Here is an 18,901-nt window from a genome sequence, read left to right as displayed (position 1 = left end):
CCCTTACACAGAAATAAATCCTAATAAACCCACAAATAACACAAATAACCCACAAATAAGCCCTAAAATGCAAACAAGCCCGAAAATAAAAATAGACAAATAAATATGCAAATAAAATGGGTCTGACTCAATCCGGGGGCTCAGGATCATCTGGATGAAGGGCTCTGATGTCCCCATCAACTCCTCCCGGGTGAGAAAAACTCGACCCCGTCGAGTACAGGTCTGGCCGGCTGTCGTACTTCTCCAGAAGATCGGGGTCAAGGCGCTGCAACTGTGCTCTGGAAATCCACGTCACATCAGACTTTGGTCGACCTTTCCACCGAACAAGGTAACGTTGGTAACCACCATTCCTGGTTGAAATAACCTGCTCATCCAATATATGTTCTATTTGTTCTCTGCGTGCATGAGATTTGGGAGGTGGTGGCTCAACAGCAGGTAAGAGGTCAGGGTGTCCAACATGGGTAGATATATCATTAAAGGGGTCAGAAGGCATGAATATTAGCTTTTTGTATGGGACTAAATCTTCAATATTAAATATCGCACTAATCCCATAGTCATCAGGAAGATCCACAACATATGCATTCGAACTGATTTTCTTTAAGATTTTGAACGGTTCTGCACTACAAGTTTGCAATTTCTTAAACGTATTTGAAGAAAATCGTTCAAGCCTAATTCTTATCATGAAGTAATCTTTTTCACTTAACTCTTTATAACGTCTGTGTAAATCAGCAAGGGATTTATATTTTAAGTTATTAAAGTGACTAAAATTGCTGATTTCTTGATGCAATGAATGTGGATGTGATCCAATTGATTGTGCAGACTCAAAGACTCTATACTGATGAGACATGAAAAATAGGTCTATGGGTTGCCTAGGTTTGTAATCATGCACCACTTCAAACGGATTTATGCCTATGGACTTATGAACCGAACTATTATATGCAAACTCAACTGTCGGTAATATTAAATCCCAGGTCCTAGCATATGTCTTTGGGTTGAGCCTATGATGTGGAAGGTTGGGCAGAAATACTCCGAAAATTAGATCAATTGCGTGTTGGACATCACACATCGGAGAAAGTGCATCCGGAAGATCATCAGGGACTACATCATTAAACTCCTCTAGAAGGAAAACTACTATAGGGGAATATTCAAGATTGGACTCCACATGGGTATCTTTAGCTACAAGTGCCAATTCAGGTGACTGGCTCTCAATATCTGTCACTACCTCTTCCACAGTAGTGATGTGAAATGACTTGGTTGTACTTAGATCAATAGTCTCCCTTTGGAAATTATTTTGGACAAAATCTAATTCTATAGGTGCGTCTTCAAAGTCTTCTTCATAGTCTTCTATATTTGGTTCATAGACTTCTTCAACATATTCGACCTCTTGGCTCCTAACTTCTGGTTCAGTAATCAGGTAGGTCCTAATAGGACATTGGGATGCTATGTGGTCGAATTGTTGACATATTGAGCATTGGGTTTGGTGCCCAAGAGAATGGGGAAGGATTACAGGTGGTGCAACCAAACCGATTTTAGGTTGGGCTGCAACAGGGGTTGGCGGTGTAGGGGTCCTAGAATTTTGCCTGAGCTCACGGATCTCTTGTGTGAATTCCTTGTATCCAGCCCGCATGGCAACGATCTGTTCCTTGATAGACCTCAAAATGTCGGAATTCATGGTAGTTACAGGGGTTCTAGGTTGACTGAAATAGTACTCCATATCACTACAGGTTGACATGCAATGATGACACTAGGTGATGATGTGAAATGCAGTGTCACTAATGAAACCCTAATAACTATGATGTAGGACCAAATTTGATGCAGGACAACCTACTAATGCAATCTATTATGATTTCAGAAATCAGCAAGTCTTCACAATAATAACTTAAAATTTAAATGTTGCTGATTTTTACTTCGGTTATTTAGAATTAAGAATTAAGATTATTCAATTTAAGAAGTTAGATTGCAATCAAGTAGTACAGTTGTTCTGATCCTAAAGTAATCTGATCGAATAATATTGAGAAACGTTCTGTTACTAAGGTGTGCTAATTTAATATCAAGATTTAATGGGTAATAGGGCGGGTTGGGAAGTGAAAGTTCAATGTTCTGAATTGTGACAGCAATATAAGTTTTCAAAATATGGCTATCATGCAAGAGAACTAGAACATAATTAAATGAACAAGCCCAGAAAAAGTGGAAACCTATCACCTGTCGTGAAGTAGTCGACCAAAATCATTTGCTCGTGGCTTCCCAAGCAGTGGAGACGATGACAGTGCCGACACTCAGTGGGGGCTGATTGTTGAATCCGAGCTGTTCAGTTGAAATGGACACTAAGAGAATGCTGCTGTGGGCCTGTAATAGTTGTACAGGGTGAGCCTGAAAGGTCTGCGGGCCTGTGGCTGCAGTTGGGCCCGTGTAATGAAGAAAGGAGGGTGGGGTGGGGTGGGGTGGTATGGCCCGGCTGAGGGGAGGGTGATGGAGCCTGTGTAAGAAAGGGCCTGTTGGGCCCTCAAATTGAATGAGGGAGTGGGGATGGGTTGGAGCACGGCAGCGGAAGGGAGAAGATGTAGTTGGTGGAGCGCGGCGGAAGGAAGAGGGCACGGGCGCAACGGCGGAGGCGGTGAAGGTGCGGCAGAGGCGGTGGTGGCGCGGCGTGCGAGCTTCGGCGGCGGCAGGAGGTGGCTTGGACTCGGGCGGCGCGGCTCGGTGGGGAGGGAGAAGACGGGGCTCGGGCGATGGCGGATCTCAGCGGCGGCAGGAAGCGGCTCGGATGGAGGCGGGGCGAGGAAGTGACCGAAGGGAGGCAGGGCGAGGGAACCGATGGCGGATGAAGCGGTTGGGAGTCTTGGGCGGCGGCCGACGGAGGAAGAGGACGGCGCTGCGGTGGAGGCGGTCGCAGCACGGGGCGGCGCTGCGTGTCGGCGGCAGTGGCAGATGGCGGCGCTGCGACGAGGAGGCGGCGACGGCGGCGTCGATGGCGGCAGCGGCGGAAACCCCTTAGGGTTTCCTCTTCATCAGGACAGAGGTAAGTTTTTTTTTTTTTTAACACGTGCAACTCACGTGATTCTACGGTTTTTTTTTTTTTTTTTTTTGGGACCCGGGTTATCGAGTTGTGGGCTAACGGGTGTGAAGCTTACCCGTTAAGCACTTTAAACCTCCCGACGGTTCGGGAGGGTTCTCCGACCCTTGCGGCGGCGGCTGCGGGGCGGGGCTCCGATGGCCGTGGCGGAGGGCGGTGATCTCGGCTGCGGCTCCGTGTTCCGCGGCGACGGGCGGCGGCCGGTGGCGCGAGGGATCTTCTCCGGCCGACTGTGGACCGCGTGGTTGGAATCCTTGGCGGCGTTGCTAACGGGGGAAGGGCACATTCCGGTGGTGCTCAGTGGAAGGGGAAGTGGGGTGCTCGGTGGAAGGAGAAGCAGCGGCCGGCGGTGAGACAGAGGAGGTGGAGCACGGCGAAGGGTACTGCTTGGCGGAGGCGAGCAGGGTGGTGTGGCGGCGCTCCTCTCCCGTATCCGGCCACAGACGGTGGCGGCAGGTCGCGGCCGAAAGGGCTTTCCGTCGGACCAAGGGCTGCGGGTCTCCGTGGGTCGCGGTGGTCTCCTGTGGTGAATCGGCCGCGAGCGTGCCTCTTCCGGGTGGGGCGGCCACGAGCGGGCAAGGGAACAACAGGAGCAGTGGAAAGGCAGGCCTGCTAGAGGTGTCGGGCTTTTCTCCTCTGGAAAACAGGAGGGTTTTCTTCTCTGTTTTTTCTTCTTTTTTTTTATCTGATGAGAACACAGACCGAGACAGAGGGAGGGTCGGATGCAGATGGGCGGCGATATGGGCCTTCACAGACTCGGCGGTGGTGTGAAAGATGGAAGACGATGCTGGATCGTGGCTTTGGCAGCAGGGGCAAAGCCTTCGCTCTGATACCAAGTTGATGCCGGACCAAATTTAAAATGGAAGCAGGAGAAGAGGGGAAGAGAAGGAGGAAGAAGAAGAGAAGAAGGAGAAGGGAGGAGAAGAGAAGAAGAGGAAAACGTGGGGAAAAGAAATCTTTAATTCTTCATTAAACCCTCATCATGAAAAAAAAGGTCCCTATATATAGGGCCAAAATACAAAATTTGCATAAATCCCCTTACACAGAAATAAATCCTAATAAACCCACAAATAACACAAATAACCCACAAATAAGCCCTAAAATGCAAACAAGCCCAGAAATAAAAATAGACAAATAAATATGCAAATAAAATAGGTCTGACTCAATCCGGGGGCTCAGGATCATCTGGATGAAGGGCTCTGATGTCCCCATCACTTAGTGGACAAGTTTACACTTAGCTCAACTAAATTAAATATGATTCTTGATAGTCAAAAAGCTAAATATGATAAAGCTGGGTTAGAATATAAAACAAATAGGAAGCAAAAATACTTAAAGAACATATTTGTGAAAGCCAAAAATGAAAATATAACTTGTCATTGCTGCAATAAAATAGGACACAAAGCATATGAATGTAATTTTAGAAAGTCTAACTATAACAAATTGAGTGATAATAGTAAGCTAAAATCCAAAAAAAATTGGGTTCCAAAAGGAACATCAAGTACTAACCCTAAAGGACCCAACATAGTTTGGATACCTAAAGTACATTCTTGATTTTAATTGCAAGAGTGTCTTACAGCTAATAAGAGGGATAAACGATGGTATCTAGATAGCGGCTGCTCAAGACACATGACAGGTGACGTAGAACAATTTGTCACTTTGGAATCTAAGGAGGGTGGAGTGGTAACCTATGGAGATAATGGAAAAGGACTTATCATTGGAAAGGGTAAAATTTATATTACTCCATCCACTTTTATAGAAAATGTTTTATTAGTTAATGGTCTGAAACATAACTTACTTAGCATAAGTCAATTTTGTGATAAAGGTCTTAAAGTCACATTTGAAGCCTCAGTATGCATAATTACAAATCCTAAAGATAATAGCATTGTACTTATGGGACATAGGCATGAAAATATTTATATGGTAAATCTTCATGATTTAGGCAAGAAAAATGGATTATCCTTAATTACTAATGAAGAAAGGAAAAGTGAAACAAGTTGGCTTAGGCATCGTAGACTAGGACATGCTAGTATGGACTTAATATCAAAAATAGTCAAGAAAGCTTTGATAAAAGATGTGCCAAAATTGATCTTTGAAAAAGACAATCTGTGGACCATGCTCATTAGGAAAGCAAATAAAATCATCCTTCAAATCAAAGAATATGGTATCAACCACTCCACTAGGCCTTTTGAACTCATACACATTGATCTATTTGGGCCTACTAAAACTGCAAGTCTAGGAGGAAAAAAGTATGGACTAGTTATAGTAGATGATTTCTCAAGATATACATGGGTTTCATTTCTTGCACATAAGAATGAAGCATTTTCAGCATTCTTGAAATATTATAAAAATATCATAACTGAAAAGAAGCTCACCTTAATTGCAATTCGAAGTGATCATGGAACTAAATTTGAAAATCAACACTTTGAAGAATTTTATAATGAAAATGGTATCTCACATCAATTTTCAGCACCTAGAACGCCTCAACAAAATGGGGTTGTTGAAAAAAAAAATAAGACCTTGGCAGAAATGGCACGCACGATGTTGTGTGAGTCAAATCTTCCAAAGTACTTTTGGGCTGAAGCTATAAGTACTGCTTGCCATATTCTAAATCGTGTTTTAATACGACCTATAACCAAGAAAACTCCTTATGAACTTTGGAAGAATAAGAAACCAACTGCTAAATATCTTAGAGTATTTGGATGTAGATGTTTCATTTTAAACAATGGTAAGGAGGATCTAAGTAAATTTGATGCCAAGTCAGATGAAGGTATCTTCTTAGGATACTCTACATCTAGCAAGACATACAGAGTGTTCAACAAAAGAACTCTTGTAGTTGAAGAGTCAATATCATTTTTGATGAGTCTGATAGTGAGTCTCCTAGGAGAGAAAATACTTTTGATGATGATGCAGGAATTATTGAGTTTGAAAAATTGAATCTTAATGACGTGCCAAATCAAGAAAAGGAAGATGATCATGTGCCACCACAATCTTAAGACTTGCCAAAGGAATGAAGGTACGCACATGGACACCCTAAAGACTTAATCATTAGTGATCCATCTTAAGGTGTAAGAACTCAATCCTCTCTTAGAAATTTAAATGACTATCTTGCTTTTGTTTCACAAATAGAACCTAAGACTTATAAAGAAGCTGAAAATGACATAAATTGGATTAATGTCATGCAAGAAGAATTAAATCAATTTAAAAGAAGCAATGTTTGGACATTAACTGAGAGACCAAAGCATAATTCTGTAATTGGAACAAAATGGGTTTTTAGAAATAAACTAGATGAAAATGGGGTAGTTTTAAGAAATAAAGCTAGAGTTGTTGCTAAGGGATACAATCAAGAAGAAGGGATAGATTTTGAAGAAACATTTGCACCCATGGCTAGATTAGAAACTATTAGATTACTTCTAGCTTTTGCATGCTTCATGAATTTCAAATTATATCAAATAGATGTAAAAAGTGCCTTCTTAAATGGTTATATAGAAGAAGTGTATGTACAGCAACCCTTTTGAGAATCATGAATTCTCTGATCATGTATTTAGATTACATAAGGCACTATATGGATTGAAATAAGCACCTAGGGCATGATATGATCGACTAAGCAAATTTCTGTTAAATAATGATTTCAGTAGAGAAAATGTAGATAAAACACTTTTTCTCAAGAGAAAAGACAAAAATTTGCTAGTAGTACAAATATATATAGATGACATAATTTTCGGTGCCACTAATGATAGTCTTTGCAAAGAATTTGCTGAATTAATGCAAGGAGAATTCGAGATGAGTATGATGGAAGAACTGAATTTCTTTCTCGGATTGCAAATCAAGCAAACTAAGGAAGGCATCTTTATTAATCAAACTAAGTACACAAAAAAAATATTAAAAAAGTTTGGAAATGAAAATCACAAAAAAATAGGCACCCCAATGAACCCCACTAGTAAGCTAGACAAAGATAAAAAAGGAAAAAGTGTAGATATGAAGCTCTATAGAGGCTTAATTGGATCTTTGCTTTACCTCACTGCTAGTAGGCCAGACATAGTATTTAGTATGAGAATATGTGCTAGATACCAATCAGATCCTAAGGAGTCACATCTAAGTGCTGTCAAAAGAATTCTTAGATATTTGAGAGGAACCACAAACATAGGATTATCGTACTCTAGAGACTCCTGTCTAGATTTGCTTGCATATTCTGATGCAGATTTTGCTGGATGCAAATTAGATAGGAAGAGCACTAGTGGAACATGTCAATTCTTAGGGAATAACTTAGTATCATGGTTTAGCAAAAAGCACAATTCAGTAGCATTGTCAACGGTTGAGGCCGAATATATAGCTGCCAGAAGTTGCTGTGCTCAAGTACTATGGCTCAAGCAACAACTAGAGGACTATAGAATTAAATTAGATAACATTCCTATAAAGTGTGATAATACTAGTGCCATTAACCTTACCAAAAATCCGGTTCAGCATTCTAAAGCCAAACATATTGAAATAAGGTATCATTTCATTAGAGATCATGTACAAAATGGGAATGTATGTATTGAACATATATGTACCGAGAAACAATTAGCTGACATATTCACAAAACCTCTAAGTGAAGATAGATTCTGTATGCTTAGGAGGGAATTAGGTATATGTGATCCCTTTGATTAAAAACAAATGAAAAGAACAAGTTGTCACATGATACTCTCCTTCCATTTTGAAAATCCCATGAAACATGAGTAAAATTATTCATTTATAGATTCCTTACTCATATATCAATGTCCCACAAAGATTAGGTAAGGATCAGAAAGGAGAAATTAAAAAAAAAATTTAAAAAAAAATTTTTTTGGCCTGAACTGGGGCCGACCCGAGCCAGAATGGGGTCGACCCCTCCTTGAGTCGACCCAAGAAAAATCTGGGGTCGACCCAACGGTGGGATCCGTTTTTAAAAGGAGACCCGTGAGCCATTCTAGGGCACTGTTTCTCCTTGTCCTCTTCCTAAAACCCTATTTTCCACTTTCCAATCCCTTCCAATCATCTCCAAACAGTACTAGATTGCTTCTCTAAGCCGTTAGATCAAGACCTAAGGAAGGACTTGATGAAAATGGGACCCAAGCGAGCCGTTGCTAAGCGATCCGGGAGAGTCTCACGGCCAACCATTGTTGATAGGCATGCTAGGGATTCTTCTACAGTGCCTCCACAAGATGAGACACGTGCAGAGCCTCCTCCACCTCCTTCCTCTTCAGTTCAACTTGCTAAATATGCGGAAAGACCGGTAACCACGGGAAGAAGGATCCATTCTGAGTTTTTGGATCAAGAAGGATTTCGGTTGGGTGGTTGGATCCGAAGGCAAGGATGGGAGTATCTTTGCTCCTAGATTTGGTGACCTACCCGGGCTTAGTTCGTGAGTTCTATGCCTTCCTAAAAGTTGAACCGGGAGGGCTTGTGTCTGAGGTCCGAGGAGTGCGGATTCGTGTCTCCGAAGAAAGCCTAAGTGAGTTGCTTCATCTCCCCTGCGAAGGAGCCACACCAAAAAGACCAGAGAGCAAGTTGAGGGCTCTACAGATAATCTTTGAGAGAGATGACTTTGACTACTCCGAAAATGTAATAGCTAGCTCTCTATCAGCTAAGATGAGGTTGTTGCACAACTTCATAGATTGGATTTTGTTTCCGAAGAGTGGGAGATTTGATCACATATCTAAGCGAGATATGGTCATTATGGAGCATGTCATTCAGGGTATTCCCCTGAATCTTCCAGCTATGATGATCAGACAGATGAGAGAGGCCATTTGCAAATCGAGAGTTTTCTTGCCCTACGGTATGATACTCACCCCGATATTCCGACAGCATGACATATCTGTGGAGGGAGAGATATCCAGGCATCTGCTATTTACTGACATTTACACTGCACGGTCCTTAGTTCGCATGGGTTATGAGAAGGTGGACGGTCAGTGGGTGCGTGGAGGTGTAGGGATACATGCACCGGAGGGTGATACACCAGAGATTGGAGACTCTGTCCCTGAGCATGAGATACCTGCGGATCATCCTACAGCACCTTCAGAGGCTGGACCTTCATCATCCATACCTACGGGATGTACAGATGAGTTTTGGAGTAGGATGACTGAGCTTGTGTCAGCTCAGGTGAGGACTCTCTCTGATGGGATGATGAGCAGGATGGATATTATGACTGCTGAGATTAGAGACCTCAGAGACTAGGTGAGAGCATTACAGAGAGAGAGAGAGGCTCATGGTCCATCTGTGCCCCGAGCAGCTGAGTCGGAGGTTTCGGCACAGAGTCACCCAGCTCATCGAGGTCCATGCTAGACTCAGTCCCATCAGGCTCGACCTCCCCTCGCCACTTATGCTAGGAGGATGAGGACTAGATCATAGCCCTTAGATTCCCCCTAGGCCCGATGTTAGCACTACAGAAGTCCATCATGACTAGTGCCTAGGATTTATCTAGTTCTCATATGCATTTTACTTGGTTGATGTACTTTGCACCTTAATTGAAGAACATTGTACTTTTGGCATTAATGTACTACAATGTTCCATTTTGATCAGTAAAATTTGAATTTTTATCATTTACTGCTTCTACTTGTCTATTGCTATACACTCGTTTGATGATAACAAAAAGGGGGAGAAGTAAGAAAAGAAAGAAGTTGCAATATAGAGGGAGAAACAAGTTTGAAAATTATAGAAGAGATAATATTCACTTAAGAAGAGCAATATGTAACAATGAAATAAGTTTGGAAATTATAAGAAGAGATAATATTCACTTAAGGGAAGAGCAATATGTAACAATGAAAATTTTTAAAACAAGAAAGTCTGAATTTTCAATCAAAATTTCTGAATTTGGCACATACTTCTCATGTCTCGATATATAACCTGAAACTCTTACTTTATCTCAAATTTTTGAAGTTTCATCCTTAATAAAATACAAAAGAAAGGGGAAGAAAATCAAAAGTTCTAATTTGCAATATCTGGATGAAAGAGGAGTCTTCACTTTCAAATTTGAAAAGCTGAAATTCAGCAACTTGAACTCTTTCTAAAACAAAACTTCTAATTTTAATATAAGTATCAATCTGTTCATACTCAATGTTTTGTAATCATCAAAAAGGGGAAGATTGAGGATGATAGTGTTATTTCGATGACTGACACAACCATTGAGAAAATATCAAATTAATGATACAATTTAACGTGATACATCACTAATGAATACGACACCCTCGATATATTAAGAGAATGAGATCAAGATGTCTTCCAATAATTAACAACGAGATAAAATTTGTAATAGAAAAGGGATAGAGAATTCTTAATTCTAATTCAGCAAGGTTTCAAGTGAAATATACTCTTAAGGGCAAAACAGTGATTTTCATTGTTAAGAGTATGTAGCTCTACCGTGGCATACACTCAAACTTGCTTAAAATATATTTCATTGATTATATGGATTAATCTAACCTTAAGATGCAGCAAAGTATGGATTGAGTCGACCCCAACATATCGACCCTGGCACACCATGGAACCATCTGGCACACCCCTGCAAAAATGGCATAGATGAACAGTAAGTGGAGTCGACCCTATGTATGCTTGAGTCGACCCCAGCTTCAAGCCTCAAGAAAACAACTCTCTGAAATTTACTGAGAGGGTCGACCCCAAGCTTCCTTGAGCCGACCCCAGGAATACTTGAGCCGACCCCAATGGAGCCGACCCCATCTGAACATGAGCCGACCCCAAGGATATATGCTCAAAAACCATGTCTCTGGAATCCCTGAGAGGGTCGACCCCAATGGAGTTTGAGTCGACCCCACTGTAGTATGGGTCGACCCCAAGAAAGCTTGAGTCGACCCCAGTGAGAACAGTCGAAAATATAAGGTTCTGTGATTCCTGAGAAGGCCGACCCCACTGTAGCAGGGGTCGACTCCAGTGGAAGTTGGGTCGACCCCAAGTCTGATGAACAGTAAGTTGAGTCGACCCTAGGAAAGTTTAGGTTGACCCCAGCACGGGCAGAGGCATAACAGCTAGTTCTGCAGAAGTACTTTTTGACCTCCCAATGGCTAGTAACGGATAGTTTTTCAAATCTGACCAATGGGAAGTGACCAAAATATGTGGAAAAGTATTTAAAGTGACACTATTCATCAGAGAAAAGCATCTTTTGCAAACAAATCAAAGTTCATTCAAGAAAAAGCAAGCCCTAGCCTTCTTCAATCAAGTGCTTTATTCAAAGAGCCAAAAGGAAGTGGTTGAGCAGATTCTAAGAGGCATTAAGAGCTCCACCAACTCTTGAAGAGTGAAGCAATCTTGACAAAGAAGAGAAGAGCCTTATCAAAGCGATAACTATATTCTAAATTCTTCTTTGTAGCTCATAATTGTTATATTTGCTCATATAGGAGTTTCAACTTTCTTCTTCTTAATCAATTTGTAAGGTTTGTTGGTGAGCCCGTAAAACCAACGGTGTAGGTTTGTTGGTAAACCCGTAAAACTAACGGTGAAGGTTTGTTGGTGAGCCCGTAAAACCAACATAGATTTTTGGTGATCCTGGAAAACCAAAGTGTAAAGATTTTTGGATTGTGAGCCCGAAAAACAATCCAACTGTAATCCACGGGATTATAGTGAATTTCCAAGGGATCGCTTGGGAAGTGGACGTAGGTGCTTAGGAGAGCACCGAACCACTATACTTTTTGTGTGTTTGCATTGTGTATTGTTCTAACTTCACTACACGCACTCAATCAATATTAACTAAATCACTCACTCATCAATTAACTCAATTAAGGAATTAAAAATTTAGAAAAACCAATTCACCCCCCCTCTTGGCTTGTCACCTTGGGCAACATCCCTCTTCCTTCATTCCCCCTCTCTCTTTTCCTCTCTCCCATTCTCCCTCTCCCCCACCCTCTCTATTGTGTCAATACGGGCCCGGCCCAAAACAGTATGGGGGCGTACCGAACCATACTGCCAAGCAACCAGTACAAGCCTCGGTACTGGTAAAACGATCCTTGAGAGGAAGTGATTGAGCTTAGTTGTTTCACATAAAAATCCAAAAGTTGGGATAGATATAAGAGTCTTTTTCAAGTGGATAGTATGAGTTTAAATGGAATCAGAATCAGGATTTGATTCAACTTTGATATTTTTATATATGGCAGTAAGCTAGAACGCAGTGTGATAAATACCATAACATTTCTATTATAATAGTTGTTTTACATAGCCCTTTTGTGATGGAAAATTCCACCATATCTTTTTCATTCGTCCGTCCTCTAGATTTCGTATGTTAATCAGATCACTGTAATAACCTCCTAAAGAGGGTTTCCAAGTAATCTTATTCGTAATTGTTGACCTAATTCTAGACGGTACCTATAGAAAATTTCCGATAGCTAGGCCTGTTAACGGGCCGAGCTACTCGGGCTTGGCTCGGGCTCGGCCTGGTAAAAGCTCGGCTCGAGCTCGGCCCGTTAGTCAAACGAGCTCGAGCCCGAGCCTAAAATGAAGTTCATTTAAACCCGAGCTCGAGCCCGAGCAGCTCACAAGCCCATTTGGGCTCGCAACTTCACTGCCTGGTATCAAGCACGGAGCAGGCCGAGCCAGTTCCGCACGGCTTTGGATTTGGTTTTCCGGGTAGAAGAGGCCATGGTTCCTCTCCGAGGTGGGCTCCGGCTTCTGGTCCTCGTTGAAGACGGCGAACAGGCAGACGTCCAGGTCCGCCTACGGCCGCCGCGGCATCCCGGCGTTCCCTAACAACACACGCCGCACCAGATTGCCGTTGTAAGCCGCCGCGTTCGCCACCCCCGCCCCTGTCTCGTTCGCATCCCCCTTCGATGGCCACCCCGTCTCAGAGACCACGACTTTAACATCGTTGTACTTGAGGGCAGACATGGCCGCGAACACGGCGTTGATCTGGGCATCGAACGACGTTCCCTGGCCTTTTTTTCCCTCTTCCCTCCCCCCACGGGCCCACCCGCACTTGCTAGCTTTTAAAAGCTCACACCCAGTTGCCGTACAGGACCAGTGCTTCGATATTGGTGTAGCGATGGGAAACTCTGGCGCTCCCCCCTCTTCCCTCAAGCAAAAGATATGCCACTGTTACTCGCCGCAGCAAAAAGCAATCAAACACCCCTTAAAAGACGTCACCGCCCCTTTAACAGCGTCACAGCTGTAGCACTGCACTCTCCCATCTCCCGCACCCCTCAGCCTAGCCATGGTAGGATGTAATGGCATCTTCAGCCATGCTTGTGGCCGACGCCGTGCCGGCGGCGCTCGCGGCCGAAGCCGGCCGCGGCTGCCGCACGCGACGAGGTGAGTCCTTTTTTTTCTTTCTTTCCTTCTTCCCTTCATTCTTCTCTTCTTCTTTATTTCTTTCTTTTTTTCTTCTCTCTCCCGCCCGCCCATCCCCATCCCCTGGTCGCCATCCCAGAGCTCGGGCTCACGCTCGGGTTCGGGCAAATGGGCTTTACGAGCCCGAGCCCGAGCCTTTGTTGTGCCTACCGAGCCCGAGCCTAAAATTTGGCTCGGGCTCGGCTCGGCTCGTTAACAGCCCTACCGATAGCATACCAATAAACTAAGTAACTTCACCCTTTTCTTCTACAGATTCCTAAATTAACTAATAACTAGCTATCAGAAAACAAAGATCCTATTAAGCAAATCCTAGGTTGAAAACAGTGAGCTAGTTGAGTAAGAAGCTCAGCTTGGTCGATTTAATATGAAATAAATAACTCAATCTGCTATCTCATAAAGCCCCCAGCAAACAAGCTAGATTCCACCAAACATCATTAGAAATGATCAATGCCACAGATGCTTTAATAATGTTAAATCCCTTTCAGTGAAATATATAGATCTTTTGATCTTCAATTTCAATTCACTATGCTACTTAATTTGAAGTGTATTGAATAATTAAATAGGATAAGCTAGATACCAGTCCAGTTTGCAACTGCATAATCTCTGAATATGATCATTATAATCCCAAAAGTACATGAATTACCTGCATACAGATGAAATCTTGTCCAAGTAGTTGAGGAATTTAAGCTATTGGTAGAACAGAAGATATTATTGAAAGTTCAGAGATTAGAAATGCTATAGATAATGAACAGTTATATATATGGCCCTTCCAAAAGCTTAAACAATTTTGAACATGTAGCAACTATATATTGAAACATACACATAACTGTTAGCAACAAGAAACAAATATATACTAATTCCTGCAAATCAAAAATGGCAAGGTCATTAAAGATGCAGAATGAAATTGAAAAATGTACCTCTTAGCTCGAGACACATAAGCCAGTATGAATCTGCATTTGCCTTCCTGAAAATGGAGAAGCTTCTCCACCGTATTGAAAAGAAGAGGAATGCTGGACTGTTGAAAGCTTGCACAATGTCAAGGACTAAAAGCATATAATTTGTGAAAGTTAAAGGGGGAAAATGAAAAGAAAAAAAAAACCAGGATATAAATATCAGCTCCAAGAACTAGATCAAATCCCCCCGGATGCTTTTGTAAGATTTCACTGATCTGAACACTATTTCCCCACTCCAGTTTCTCAGCTGTCAAACCTGCAAGACAACAAGTTTCAGCTACAATCACCCTGTCAGGTTATAAGATGACCATGCTTCTGGGAGATTCTCTTGATTGCAACCAAAACTGTTCAAAATTTGTAACTTACGAGCAATAAAATATGCAGCAATTTTAAGCTTAAAACCTCGTACCTGGAGAACTTGGTTCTGAAGAAGATAAATGGATTTCTATGTTTTTCTTCATGATCTGAATAAGACCAGTTATTGACAATCAGAATATAAAAATCACAAGAAGAACTTAAGGAGAGGATGTAATGAAGAATACACAAGAACAATATCACTGGACATAAAAATGTGAATCCTGGTAAGGTGTTCAACACAGAAGATATTTTGAAATGTTAGCAATCTATATATAGTACACTTTTATTAGTTATTGACTGATTATTTGAACTTTCATAAATGCAACATTTACTGAATGCTTCCACTCTGGCAAATTAAAAGGTTGAGAGAATCTATTTCTGCAGTAGAGACTTATCATCTAAATTTAAGCATAGTTTTTGTCATTGTGTTTCGACAACTTATTTGAACTCTGAAAATAGATACCAAGTATCGCAAAGCAAATAACAGTGAGAATTTGGTCAGATGGTGCTTAGACCTTGCCTCAAGAACATCTTCATTATGATCAGTTAAGACAACCTCTCGGCAGAATCGACTGCACAATATGCCAGTAATACCTGGAAAATGACAAAAATGACATTTTTGGTTTTAAGTGGGAACTTCAAAGAAAGAAGACATGGTTAGTCATTAGCTTACCAACTCCAGATCCTAGTTCAATCACTGAATGCCCTTCAAGTATTTCAGCATTCTTTGAGAGGTAATTGTTCAACAACACTGCACCTGGCCATACTAATTGGCCTGTAAGATCGTAGTCAGCTGCCATGCAGATTGTTGGAACACATTAGAAGAAAGCCATGAGTCTTGAATATTTGAGAAACTGCATCTAACATGCAAAAGGGAAAGAAGCATCTTAGATTCCTCCCAGAATGCTAGGTCAACTATACTGTTAATAATCTCCATTTACAGATGGATACGAGTTGTTCATACAGTTCACCTCTTTAAGCATATGCAAACTGCTATCGTATGCACCTACTTAGTGGTGTGGCTGAAAAGCTACTTCTGACACAGTTCCATACTTCCAGAAACTCAATTAGGGTAAGTGGCCAATTAGCAAAGAACAAACATTCTTTTTGTTGCTACAGAATCCATGGAAAATAACTTTGGGCAAGGTTCCATTTTAATAGTAAACCTTTGCTGACAGAAAACAACTGATGTCTGGTTGTCCCTTTCAGTTCATCAAGAGTGTGCTGACAGTAAACAACCTTCATACGATAGATCACGTGATAGTTGATCTCAATTCTCAACAACATAACAAGAAACAGCATCCTAGTTCTTGCTCTTCCTTGAGATGAGAAATCTCTAAAATTACACCAGCCTAATTAGAGTCAAGAAAAGAAGAACTTAACTCAATTGCAGAAGCAAAAGCAATTTGGTGCTTCAGCATATAAAATTCAAAAATCAGAAAAACCCTAGAGATTTTGAATAGAATATCAGTTAAAGTGGAGAGAAATCGATTAAACATATTGGAAACATCACAGTGTACAGGAAAAAAAATAAGAAACAAGGTATTCGAAAAGTTTTGATGATTTTTTTCAACCGATTCAGAAATTAAAAGAATAACCGATGAACAATATTATTGGACCATATTAACAATATTATCCCATAATGATAACATGAATAAAATACCACTTGAGGAAGCATAACCTAGCAAAATACCTATAATTGACGATCATTAACCATAAATGAACAAAAACTTAACTTGATAAGTCCTCTACCTCTAAGTGTGAAAATCACAGTGATCATTTCTAATCTAAATCCAACACAAACACTTCCGGATAGAACAGCCAAGCCCTAAACAAACCAAGCAAAAATTGAAACAAATCAAATCCCTAAAATCAAGGAACAGTACTGACCAAGAAATTTCTTATCCTTCTTCGACATTTTGAAAACCTTCTTAAACTGATTGGTTTTTAATCCACTCCCACCTCTACTCCAATGCAAAATAGAATAGCTATACAAAAGCCAATAACTAAACCAATAGATTAGACTAGACCTCTGACGGCCCAAATAACAAAGCCGAACCAACGCGATGCTACTACAAAAAATAAGAGTTCCAAGAAATGACTCCAAAGCAAAAAATTATAAGAACAGAAACTTACTAGAAGCAGAACGAAGGCAGAAGAGATTAAGAACATGAGACCCAAATGTAAAAGTGGTGAGATCATAGCTGCAACCAAATGAAAACAGAGAAGAAGCAAAAATAAAAATAAAAATAAAAGAAACTCAGCATTTTCCGGTGGAATAAATTAAAAAAGAAAAATTATCAAGGAAAAGGAACCAGAAAGTAAGGTTTTATTACTCGCGATTGACGAAGAAAGATTCGTCCAAGAAGAGGGTATCGTCAGCTTCGTCTTCTTTCTGCATCTTTCTCTCGTGGCCGCTCAAAGGCAGAGGAATCCGCAGATGGCAAGCGAGTTCCGCCGATCCCTTGTGCGGCATCTCAGACACGGTTTTTAATACCGGAGATCTCGTCAATCTCGGTGGTGGCCCGAGACCGAGAAACATACACGAGCGAAATGTCGAATATCATCGTGGGTTCTGGTTGATTCAGGGCTAGAGGGCGATCTTGTTATTTATGATGGGTAGACTTATCCTAACGAAATTGGTTCTGAGCTCTATACCAGTCTACCTCATGTTCAACACTATAGTGCCAAAAATTATGCTATAAAGGATCGAGTAGCTGCTCCAAAACTTCCTATGGGATCACATGGGGGATGTTGCAGTGTGCACCTGCTAGCTTGGGAGACGATCTATTAGCCGACTCGTGAGAGAGGACTGGGGTACAGTCTCTTCTTATGAGAAAAGAGACGTTGATTGCTCGATATGCGGCAGCCTGGTGATATACCTCATAGTAGCCAGCGGTGCTTATATCATTGGCAGGAGATCTGTAGGTATGTGCCCATTACCTTGGCTAACTCTAGGTCTGATAAGTGATTGATGGAGTGTAGATGTGGTAGAGGACGCTTGGGTGGACTCTCTCCCGGTGAGGCTCTAGCCGACCATAGTCAACATCGAGGTCATTGACGGACTTCAAGTCTGCTATCTCCTTCGCCTGGATGGGGCTAGGTAGGATGCCAACCAGATTGATCAGCTGTTTGGGAAGTGCTGGCTAGGTGGCAGCCCAAGAGGGAGGGTAAATTGGACTTTTAAAATTTTTAATTACTTCTAAACTTTTGAGTCAAAACTTAACAACAGATTAATTGTAATCTAATCAAAATTAAAACTATTAGGCAGCAGATAAATGAGCTCAATAAAAGATTAGTCTAAGTTTGCCCAAGTATGCAATTCAATACAATAAATACAGTTTTATCAAGTGAAACTTCGTTAAATAATTTGAATATACTTGTAACTAAAGGATGTGTGAATAAGAGTTAAGTAAGCAATTCAATCAGACATTTGTCTAAATAAATAAGTGAGGAAATCAAACAATAAAAGGAAGCATCACAAACACAATAATAAGAAAGCAATTTTATTATAATTCAATTCGTGATGATCAGAAGTAGAAAGTTCATATTCTTCAGTCATTAATAAACAGTTTGTTGGACAATACTCGACACAATTACCACAAAATATACAGACCCCAAAATCAATACTATAATTAAGCAATTGTTTTTTTTTTAATATCTCTGAATTTTTCCCTCCGAAGAATTAGAATTAGGGAAAATAAAAAAAAAATTCTCTGGCCTTCTTACGCAACTTATTAGAACATGCAGCAGAGAATTCAACTTATGGAGTTAAGCATAGCAGAGAGATAATCTAAACAGAGGAACTAACTTACAATCAAGAGTATAATTCTAATCAAAGTTAGCAAGATGAAGATGAAGCAAGTTAGAACTAGCTAAACAATTTTAACTAGAATTGCAACTGAATGAATAGGCAAGTAAGCTAAAGAAGCATTACAAACACATGAAAGTATAGTGGTTTGGCGCCAACTGCACCTACGTCCACTCTTCAAGCTCTCTTGGGAATTTCACTATAATCCTCCTGATTATAGTATAGTTGTTTTTTTTGAGTTCACAACCCAACTCGCTGTTTTCTCAGGATCACAACGAACCCAAGTTGGTTTTCACAGGCTTACTAACCAAACTCTATACCGATTGTTTTTCGGGCTCACAATCAATCCGATTGGTTTTTCCAAAGGCTCACCAACCAAAATCTTCACAAAGTTCAATTAAGGTT

General features: G+C 41.1%; 1 protein-coding gene across 7 annotated transcripts in view; it reads right to left on the bottom strand.

Annotated features, from left to right (window-relative positions):
- Positions 1 to 17,505, bottom strand: part of LOC120109559 (Putative methyltransferase family protein) — a 49,095-nt gene extending 31,590 nt beyond the window's left edge. Inside the window, exons 1-9 of one of the 7 annotated variants that reach the window (XR_015974437.2) lie at positions 17,022 to 17,505; positions 16,822 to 16,889; positions 15,852 to 16,037; positions 15,359 to 15,478; positions 15,206 to 15,279; positions 14,738 to 14,792; positions 14,483 to 14,584; positions 14,293 to 14,401; positions 13,953 to 14,018 (exon numbers count right to left, since the gene is read on the bottom strand). Coding sequence is in view for 4 of the 7 variants with exons in the window: in XM_088713636.2 (XP_088569762.2) it covers positions 14,293 to 14,401; positions 14,483 to 14,584; positions 14,738 to 14,792; positions 15,206 to 15,279; positions 15,359 to 15,478; positions 15,852 to 16,037; positions 16,822 to 16,889; positions 17,022 to 17,227 (920 nt within the window). In the remaining 3 variants the exon portion in view is untranslated. Of the gene's footprint in view, positions 1 to 13,952; positions 14,019 to 14,292; positions 14,402 to 14,474; positions 14,585 to 14,737; positions 14,793 to 15,205; positions 15,280 to 15,358; positions 15,479 to 15,851; positions 16,038 to 16,821; positions 16,890 to 17,021 lie in introns of all 7 variants that reach the window. The other 6 variants (XR_015974436.2, XR_015974435.2, XM_088713637.2 and 3 more) reach the window with 6 other exon arrangements.
- Between the last annotated feature and the right edge of the window lie 1,396 nt (positions 17,506 to 18,901).

The sequence above is a fragment of the Phoenix dactylifera genome, chromosome 17 (genome assembly GCF_051530095.1).
Source record: "Phoenix dactylifera cultivar Ajwa chromosome 17, Ajwa_hap1_PhDact_Kaust_v1.1, whole genome shotgun sequence".
Classification (NCBI taxonomy): Eukaryota; Viridiplantae; Streptophyta; class Magnoliopsida; order Arecales; family Arecaceae; genus Phoenix; species Phoenix dactylifera.
Note: the sequence above shows the minus strand (reverse complement) of the source record. Positions and strands in the feature narration are given on the sequence as shown.